Here is a 10,637-nt window from a genome sequence, read left to right on the forward strand (position 1 = left end):
GTACTCTCACCTCCATTTGGGACATGCCAGGAAAGGGCTTGCAAGGTCCTTTGACCTCTTAAAGGAACATTCCCATTGGCCCTAATATGGCTTTTTCACTATGTGATGTCACTATTCAAGGGTTTTTCAGGTCGACTGATCAGGACAGTGTTGCATGTCTTGCATTGCCTAAAGTTCAAGGTCCTGCCATGTTTCTGCTTTTGAGTTCTTAAGCCCACATACTGTTATTTCTATTTGTATAGTTTTTTTTTGTTTTTTTATTAAATCCCATTTGTCCCACTGTTGATCATCTGTGCCTCCCTTTCCAGCCAGCATGGCATTACAAATAAAAACACATTTAAATTCTGGCTCTCTAAGGGTTCCTTCCCAACTTTATTGCCAGGAATTTGTGTCCATATCATTTTCTGATATACTGAGGATTTGAGTCCACTTAAGGTTTCATTTGTGGCAGCTTTTTTAAAAATGTAGAAAACCATCGGATGTTCATTAAGTGAAATATGAATTGGAAAATAAATGGATTCTGCATGTTTATTGGTGACAATACTCTGGCTTCCGTTTTCTATATTCGATTAAATTTGTCATACATTTCACACTCAAAGGCTTAAATGACTCCTTTACAAAAATCTGGTGTAAAAAGGTCTTATGCTCTTATTCCCACCTCTAGAAAGTCACCAGGTCCCTCCCACTTTACTTTCTGCCTCAAGCCTAATATAAATGTGCAAAGCAGGACATTATGTCTTCACCAGTCATGGTAAGGAAGGGTCCAGACACTGGTAAGAGCCGAGGAACATCAATTGGTATAGTATTTTTTCATGTTTTTTTATTGTTGTTGTTGCTAACATATGTTTAAATTATTTGCAGTTACTGTTTTCATATACTCAGACAGCTGAAAAGCAATGAACTCAACAATACTACAGTCCAACAGAGACAACTTTCAAGAAGCTCTGATAAAAAACCTCATAATTGTCTTCCTTGGCATTATCATTAATAGTATAAACAGCATCATAGTGCTGACATTCTTCAAACATGGAAATTTCTACAATGACCCAAGGTATATTCTATATGTACATCTTGTGTTCAATGACATGCTTATGATATGTTCCTCTGTGGGTTTGTATGTTCTGACGTATGCTTTTCCCTACATTAATTTCTCAGTTTGTTGTACTCTGATTGTATTAGCTTCATCTCCACATATGAACACGCCCTTGAACCTGGCTGGGATGGCCATTGAACGGTACATTGCCATTTGTAAGCCTCTGCACCATGCTCAGATCTGCACAGTTAATAGGACCTATGTACTTATTGGTATCATATGGGTGCTGGGGTTCATCCCTGGGCTGACTGATCTCCTCATTGTTGTTGCAACTCAGCCTTTGTCTTTTTTCACTTCAGTAATCTTTTGCTACACCCTTAATGTTTTTAACACATGATACTATCATGAAAAGACTATCGTGTTGCAAGTCATGTACATGTCAGCTGTTTGGGCAACTCTGATCTATACTATTTTAGGGTGTTTTACACAGCAAGAGCTGCTACAACTGAGGCGTCTTCTGCCAAAAAGGCTCAGAACACCATTTTTTTACATGGTGTGCAGTTACTTCTTTGCATGTTGTCCTATTTGTTTCCAGTGTTAGATTTTCTTTTAGTCCCACTTTTTCCTGTACATCGCACAAAGATTACATTCTTTATATATCTAATTACAGATATAATTCCAAGACTTCTTAGCCCACTCATTTACAGTCTTAGGGACCAGAAATTCGTGAAACACATGAGTCAGATTTTTTCATGTAGACTAACCATTGTTCAAGTTAAGGCCACGAATATAAAGCTAAACATATAATCTAAATATATATATATATATTTACATTTGTTACTTGTGAATTTGTATAAATGCAAATGGTTCATGTTGATGAAATGTACAAGACTGCTTCACTTAAAAAGGTGCAATCATGAATTATCAACTCAGCTGTATACATTCATGCTGTGATGCCAGATGACATGGCTCTACTTTTACAGTTATAAAAAAGACACAAACAAATACTTTTGTGCACTCAATTGAAATTGAAATATTGTAAATATTGTAAACATCCTGAATTTGTGCAAGTGTTGCATCAGAAGTCCAAACGAAAAGCAGTTACACTAATAGAATGTAGTGGAGTGTGCATTTTTTGTGGCAGGGGAAAAAGGCCAACCCAACCACCAAATCACGCTGCTCCTCTCTGATGCTTGTATAAGCATATTGAAAGCACAAATCCGGTGCTTGATAAAGACTTCGATCCCCCCACATACTTCTATTTCACTCAGCCTGTGCTGATATCTCATGGTCCACCACCTGCTAAAACCCCCATTCGGCACATTATGCTGAGGATTTGAGCTCTTATTTTTTAAACTCAGGTGACACCTGGTGGGTCCAGGAAATGCAGCAGCACCTTGTTCTGAAAAAAGATGTGTGTGCATTTGATGTGTTCATGTATATGACTGTCCATGCTTTTCAAGTGATGTACGATGGTAATCAATGTTAGAAATAACTGTTTTTCTTTTGATTTATGAAAGCAAATTATATGCAGTAAAAAGCATGTTAATAATGTATGTATGAAATAAAATGCATTTTCAGTTTTATTATATATGGTTATTTATTCTGCCATATTGCTTTTATGCTCTGGCTGAAATTTAATCACATCAAAAACCACTTGGAATTATTGATTATTTCACCCCCAGAAGTCATCGGTCACATGATTGATTTGAGCTCCGCCTCCCCATGTCACCTTGTTTCTGAGACTCTGGCCCATGACTACCTGTTTTCCTAAATGGTCTCCTTATCCTGCCTTCATCTCTACCTCCCTTGTCTTCTCTGGATGGAGCTGGGACAGGCAGGGCCTCATTCAAGGCCATCTCTGATGATCACCCTCTCTGGTTGCCCTCAAGGCTTATGAGGGAATGGTGAAGTGGCAGACCTTTGCAGAGAGCCGATACCAATTGCCCACTACTGGGACCTTGGACAGGGTAGAATCCCAGGAAAGCATGGGTGGGTGTTGTCCTAGGACACACTGGAAAAGGGTTAGGCCAACTTAAATTGGATGAATATTTTGCCCTTAGCCCAGGGGATTTATCCTAGGTTCTAGATAGTCCATTCTGGTCACGCATTGGATTTGCGATGTCACCTGGAGGTGACGGACGCAGGGGCATGTAAATCCTTGAGTGGCCAAGGGACAAGCACTTCACCTAGTCAAGCATGATCTGTGACATATAAAGAGATTGGGCCAATTCAAATCCAAATCTGGCAACCACACAATCTCAGCCAAGATGGCACCACATGCTGACATTGCAGGCTGCCTTCATGGGCAGAGGATTTGTCGCCAGTTCTAGGCCTAGTTTTCTGGAAGGAAAGGAAGAAGTTTATAAGCACAAAAATTCTAACGGAATTCATTTGGCAATTGGCATTACAATATGCAATCAGAGCATGTAATTTTCAATTCAATATTGAATCATACCCAGGTGCAAGGGACTGGAAATGCTTTAGGTGGGACGATCTCTACTGTCTTCTGCTATTTTCTTGTGTTTGAATAACCATGATCATCAATTACAATGAATTCAACAGGACTTGCTGTTTTCACCAACTGCATACAGTAAATAGTGTCATAATACATAGTTTCTTGAAGCATCCTGTTTTCTATTCTGACCCAAGATATATTCTTTATGTACACTTAGTATTCAATAACATGTTCTTCTGTTTTGCTCTACATTTTGAATTACACTTATCCATATGTGAATGTCTCACTTTGTTGTGCAATAGTTGTGTTTTCTGCAACCTGTCACAAGAACACACCCCTGAACCTGGCTGGAATGGCCATTGAGTGCTGTACTGCCATCTGAAAACCTCTCATGCTCAGATCTGCACAGAGCACAGGACCCAAATATTCATTGCTGTACTTTGGGGAATCGGGTCAATTCCTGGAATAGCCGATTTCCTGCAACAAAACCTCTGTCCTTTTTTACCTCAGTGATATTGTGCTATAATCTCAATGTTCTATATGTTCTGTGAGAAGACTACTGTGGTTCAGGTTATATATATGTTAATTGTTTGGATTTCTCTCATCTATAGGCGCTGTGCACCTTGACCTTGACCACTGTCCATGCAGCAACTGATTTTCCATCTTGGAGCATCGGGACAAAACTGCACTGACGCCCTATTGACCCCAAGACCTCTCTATTTACATTTTACTGGACCCTGCCATCAGGGGGCATTGAGACATGTGGAGAAGAGACTCTGAAGCAGGTATCCACCTCACCATTATCTGTGGTTTGAAATCAAATTAAATTGGTTAGAATATCCAAATTACAGTGTTTGTGTCGCACATCAGGTGATTGTTTCTTAACTGTGCCTTTCATGCATGAGGATGTCATTATGGATGTCATAATACTTGGCAGCTGACCCAAACCTACTGTTAGCGGTGCAACAAATTTTCTTGATTCAGGAAAAATTAGGTTTTAATGGGCTTGTTTGTTAGTCCTTCGTTAGAGGAATTTACATAATTGAAACAAGAACCAAACAACAGAAGAATAAACCAAAGAATAAAAATCTGGGAAAATCCCCCCGATCCCTTGCTGGACGGTGAAACGGGGGGTAAAATTCCGACGCACCCTAACCGTCCCTTTCAGCGGCGGAAGCTGCCAGAGCCGCTCCAGAACCGCTGGAAAATCCAACTCTCCCATCTTCTTCTCTCCTCCCTGCTCCTGAGCTGATCATTGAAGAAGGACCAAAACTTCCGCCTCGCCCATCGAAGATGAGTTGAAACCATTTTAAAATGGAGGATTATTATTAGTCCATTAAACTTTTTGCACTGAGGGTGAGTAACTATATCGTGGATTGTTTGGTTTTTAATTAAATAACAGCTTAAAGCTTTAGGTTGTCTTCCTAAGTTTTTTCTTTTTGCTAATTCTGTATTTCTTATGTTGAGACCAGCTTTACTTTGCACGTGTGTTGATGTTGAAGTGATGCTGGCGATGCTGGAGGAGGACACCATGCCCCACCAAGCCACGCCACATGTGTTCCATGCTTACAGCTAGCTGCATATTTTATTCAAGACGTCCCAAATCTGTTTCGGTTCTCGATTGCAGATTTTCTCTCTACTTCTATGCTGCAAGGTCATTCTGCCACATGTATAAGGTTGTATATGGCGTATTTAGTGATGTCTCGTTCTTGTTGTAATGGGATCGAGTTTCGGCATAGTCTGTGAAGGTGGAAAATGTGATGCCCTAAAAGGCTGGACGCGGACGGTAATCTGTTTTTCAGTGAGTCAGTAGAGGCCGGGATGCGATCTACATTAGATTAGACAGCATAACCTCAGGTTATTCTCACTTTAAGATGAGCTGCGGTATCCCAGTTGTTTTATCCAAAGGATTTCCAGTCCTCTACACTGTGGAAAACCTTATTAAAAACAGAAAAAACAACTGTATGCATTTTTACTTCTCAGAAAATGCCAAATGTGTAATGCTGAACCCCCAAAATGAACTATTCTGTCCCCTGTCCAGCCACAGCTGGTTGGACAGTCAGTGAGAATCCCTAAAGACATTTTACTAAATTAGAAGTCAGACGTCAGGATTCCCTGTAGGGACATAAAGAAAATGCAGAGCAGAAAATACGGCAACATGATCAGGTCGGATTGTAAACTGGCCATGCCGCACCTCTTTTTATTCCAAATCTGTCCACCTTTTGAGAGCATTCTCACCACATTGTTGTCGGCTGCAGCCAGAATGATTCTGTACATGCAGTAGATAAGAACATGAGAAATTCTGATTCATTCCATGATGATATATGTCTTGGTTCTTCGTCCTAGTGAAGGGCACCATGGTGAAAGAGAGTCTCCCCGACTGGGTTACAGACCCAGATGATCCACTGGTGCACATTAATGTTGGAGGACTGAAGCAAACCTTGTGCTCCAGCACCTTGCGCAAGTTCCCGGGCACCCGCCTGGGCCGCTTGCTGGCTTGTGAGTCTGAAGAAGCCATCCTGCAGGTCTGTGATGACTACGATGTACAGCAGAAGGAGTTCTACTTCGACCGCAACCCCGGCCTCTTCCCCTACGTTCTGCACTTTTACCAGACGGGCAAGTTGCACATCATGGAGGAGCTGTGTGTCTTCTCCTTTTGCCAAGAAATCGAATACTGGGGCATCAATGAGTTCTTCCTGGACAGCTGCTGCAGCTACCGTTATCATGACCGCAAGTTGGAGAGTCGGCGCAAGAGCTGGGATGAGGAGAGCAACGTGAGCAGCGTGGACACCTCGGTGGACGAGATCTCTGACCTCAACAAAGACATATTGCACTTCCAGGACATGAAGTGTGGCAACATCAGACGGTGCCTCTGGCTGACCCTTGAGAATCCAGGCTACTCCATCCCCAGCAAGCTTTTCAGCCTGCTGTCCATCTGTGTGGTGCTCAGCTCCATCGCTACCATGTGCATTAACAGCATCCCAGAGTACCAGCACCGAGATGAGAATGGTGAGCTTGTCGACGACCCCACCATGCAGGCGCTGGAGATCTTCTGCATCTGCTGGTTCACCTTTGAGGTGGCGACGCGCATGCTCCTGGCCCCGAACCGCCGCAAGTTCTTCATGCACCCTCTCAACATGATTGACATCGTCTCCGTGGTGCCAATTTACATCACGCTGCTCTTCGACGTGGTGGCAGGCAGTGATTCCGAGCTGGGAAACATTGGGAAGGTGGTGCAGGTGTTCCGTCTCATGAGGATATTCCGGGTGTTGAAGCTGGCCAGACACTCAACTGGTCTCAGGTCGCTAGGAGCCACACTACGGGTGAGAAACACAGATAATCCCATTATACTGACAATTAACAGTATAGAAACTCTAAAGTAAACACAGCAATTATCTTTTTTAGTGTTTTATGATAAAATGTATACAAATTTCTGCTTCAATTATACACTTATTGTGATCATGTCACAAAGAATTGTCCCAGGATGAATTGTCGTATCATTGACAGTATTGTGATATTGTTATTAAGAGTGACATATCAATATTTTATCATATTGCATTATTCTTTGTGATTTCCACCCCAACTCAAAAACTGAATTTCAGATTCTTCAGGATAATGTTCGTTTAAGGAGTGCTTTGTTATTAATTTTACTATTTATTACTATTACTTTTTGTTTGTTTTTATTTTTTTACACATGAAATCAGAAAACAAGCTGCAAAACATGTCTCCGTCCAAAATTTAACCTAGCTGGCCATACTTTCTTAGCTTTAAATAAGACAAAGAACATGGAGCATGTTCTCTAAAGTGAAAGTGAAGTGACTGTCATTGTGAAACACTGCAGCACAGCACACGGGGTACACAACGAAATGTCTCCTCTGTATCTAACCATCACCCTTGGTAAGCAGTGGGCAGCCATGAAAAGCGCCCGGGGAGCAGTGTGTGGGGACGGTGCTTTGCTCAGTGGCACCTCATTGGCACCTTGGCGGATCGGGATTCGAACCGGCAATCTGATTACGGGGCCGCTTCCTTAAAAACTAGGCCACCACTGCCCCAATGTCACATCCTCTGGATTTCATAAACATGTGGATACCAACATGAAAGGACAGCTTGCTATCCCTGTAACCTATCAAAAAAAAGTGGTTGCCCAGCGGGTAAGGAAGCGGATGGTTGTGGGTTTAAATCCCGACCTGCCGAGGTGCAACTGAGCAGAGCACCGTCCCCACACACTGCTGCCCGGGCGCTTTTCATGGCTGCCCACTGCTCACCAAGGGTGATGGTTTAAAGCAGAGAAGAAATTTCGTTGTGTCACCGTGTGCTGTGCTACAGTATTTCACAATTATTGTAGCACAATTACTGTAATTACTTCCATTTCCAAATGGAAGCCCTACTTAAAAAATGTTGATTAAGGTGTGCATTGGCTTGATTTAAAGCTGTGGTACATTCTGGCAAATTAAACCTTCTTCTCTGAAATATGTCACACATAACGATGTAGGACAGCATCTACCAAGCCAAATATTCTTATTGTTGTGAATGTTATGTCACGGATATTAGCAAAATAGGGCCCAGGGTTTCTTAATCTGCTCTTTTTTCTCTGTGCAGCACAGCTATAGGGAAGTGGGCATCCTGCTGCTCTACCTGGCTGTAGGTGTATCTGTGTTCTCAGGTATGGCCTACACAGCTGAATATGAGGAAGATGTTGGACTCGACACAATCCCAGCCTGCTGGTGGTGGGGCACAGTTAGTATGACCACAGTGGGCTACGGGGACGTGGTACCCGTGACAGTGGCGGGCAAGCTGGCCGCCTCTGGCTGTATTCTGGGGGGCACTCTGGTGGTGGCGCTGCCCATCACGATCATTTTCAACAAGTTCTCCCACTTCTACCGAAAGCAGAAAGCCCTGGAGGAATCTGTACGCAACAGTAACAAGAAATGGGTGAACGAACCACACCACGAGGTGGATGAGGGGTCAGATGGGGACAGCCACTGCTTAGAGGATGATGAGAATGATTATGAAGGTGGAGTGGTAAATTACAGCTACATTGATCATACACCTTCTGTGGTGAAAAGGAAAGAGCTCTACCAGCTCTGAGGGCAGCAAAGTAGTGGCATTGGGCGTGGCATTGGGTGATCTGGTGGTTTTATACAGTGGCCGAGAAGTGTAAAACTAATTAACATTCATATGCAAAACACTTTTACCAATCACAAAAACGAAATTTACAAGCAGCGACTCGTAGGTAGGTAGGAAAGAGTGGAAGTGCATGTTGCATGTTGTATCATGCAGTTTCCCGGGGTGAAGCCAAGTGAGCATGAGATTTTTCAGCCATCTTTTGTTTTTCTTGTGGCAAGTGTTCAGATTTTTTAAAAGATTCTGAGCAGAATTAAGTATCACCCTCCTGCCCCGAAACACTTGTCTATCGTACCTATCCTTTCCGTATTAAAAGAAAAAAACTCTTCTATCAATCACAATTATTGTTATTTTTTTTAAAAGCATACGGAAGAAACAGATGCGTAGGGTGCATCACGTCTTTTTAAGACCTGGAAATGACGTCCGGCTGGGTTTTTAGAATTTTCTGCGTTTTTTTGAGCTACCTAAACGTCATGGCCCATCATGGCATCCGACACGCCTATTCACTATTGGATCGTTTTTCTGTTGCTGCTGCATATGGCACATTTGCATTCCATACAATTAAGCATCACCCACCCAGGTGTCCTCTTTTTCACAAGCTCAAATCTTGTCACCCTGCATTCCCACAAAACATCATGTATGGTTACCCTTTACGTACAATTTTTGATTTAATGATTATAAATTTTTTTAAAAGTTGTTTCATGAAATGTTTATTTGATTTGTGCTTGTCGGCCACCATAGATTTAATATCCATTCCAAAGATATTTAATGCTGTGATACTCAATTTAAAGCCTAATGAAAATTACATTCAAAGATGAAAATTCAAAGATAAAAATTCAATTAAAGTCTAAAGTCTAATATCAGCAGAAATGGTTCTATTAGCCAGCAGGTCATGTTGGAAGTCACTGGGAACAAGATTAAAAAGAACTGGCCCTTGATATGATGGACACAAGTATGATTTTGCAATATTGTTGTGAGATATTTGTGTAGCTATCTACTGGCATTGCTGTTATAATAATAATAATAATAATAATAATAGAAGAAATCAGAAGTATCAGCACTACGCTACTGTTCACAAATATAGGGATGTTTAGAAACTGTTGTTTTAACTATTAGAATAACAAAAGAACAGCAAAACTCCAATTCAGACATTGCTCATTCTGATATTAGACCTTAATCAGTTTAGTTTCAGTGGAATTCTGTATTCATTAATGCAGGTAAAAGGGTTCGCAATGATCTGAGCACAACTGGAAACAGTTGCACCGATTAAAGAAGCAATTAAAAAGGCCAGATTTTGACTGGACAAGTTCAAATGTGGGTTGATTATTTCTAGTGTTTCTTATTCATTTTTGTAATATGTTTCTAATGAAACTTTTTTTTTTCATGGAAAAATGAACATTAAAGGCCCTAAACTTTTGAACAGTAACAGTGTATACTCATCACTTCGCATCCTAAGGCCATGCCTCCTCATTGGACACACATTTACCCATTTGGTCCAGAGTGTCTTCCTTGTAATTACTGCTAGTGCGGTAATTTTCAAGCTCGCATTCCGGATGGTTTCTCTTGTTTGGGTGCACATTTAGTGTAATAGAAGCTTCTTTCCTGGTGTAGCTCCGGCTGAACCCCTTTCATCAATCTTGTGAGTTTCGATGGGAACAAAGAGAGTTGTATTTTATGGCCTGATCAGGTTCTCAGATGAGGTAATGTAATATTGGACATGAAAGAGAGCAGAAGTGGAAAATGTTTGGGGTGTGACCTTCATAGAAAAAGGCAAAGCTGCGGCACTCTGATCAAAAACTCCAAACCTTACTAAAGAACTTACAACTTTGTCTTTGTGTAGAAAAGCTATTCAAGCGTTCATTTATATAGTTTCACATACTTTGAAATAACTAGCTTTACAATGAAATTAAAGCAATCTAATTAACTTAAAGGAATAGCTGTTTAGTTGTCATGATTAGTCTACATTTATGCAATGGTACTGGTTAATGGTCGAGGTCCAGATTCAGTATCTGTGGGTCTGGA

General features: G+C 41.4%; 2 protein-coding genes across 2 annotated transcripts; both read left to right on the forward strand.

Annotated features, from left to right (window-relative positions):
• Positions 1-896: 896 nt before the first annotated feature.
• Positions 897-1,639, forward strand: LOC114801171 (odorant receptor 131-2-like). Its single transcript, XM_028999174.1, has one exon. It carries the CDS (start codon positions 897-899, stop codon positions 1,428-1,430), a length of 534 nt encoding a protein of 177 aa, XP_028855007.1. The 3' UTR covers positions 1,431-1,639.
• Positions 1,640-4,673: 3,034 nt separating this feature from the next.
• LOC114800741 (potassium voltage-gated channel subfamily S member 2) lies at positions 4,674-10,041 on the forward strand. The gene is made up of 3 exons (XM_028998473.1): positions 4,674-4,847; positions 5,838-6,814; positions 8,091-10,041. Exons 2-3 carry the CDS (start codon positions 5,849-5,851, stop codon positions 8,577-8,579), a joined length of 1,455 nt encoding a protein of 484 aa, XP_028854306.1. The 5' UTR covers positions 4,674-4,847; positions 5,838-5,848; the 3' UTR covers positions 8,580-10,041.
• The last annotated feature ends 596 nt before the right edge of the window (positions 10,042-10,637 follow it).

The sequence above is a fragment of the Denticeps clupeoides genome, chromosome 12 (assembly GCF_900700375.1).
Source record: "Denticeps clupeoides chromosome 12, fDenClu1.1, whole genome shotgun sequence".
NCBI lineage: Eukaryota > Metazoa > Chordata > Actinopteri > Clupeiformes > Denticipitidae > Denticeps > Denticeps clupeoides.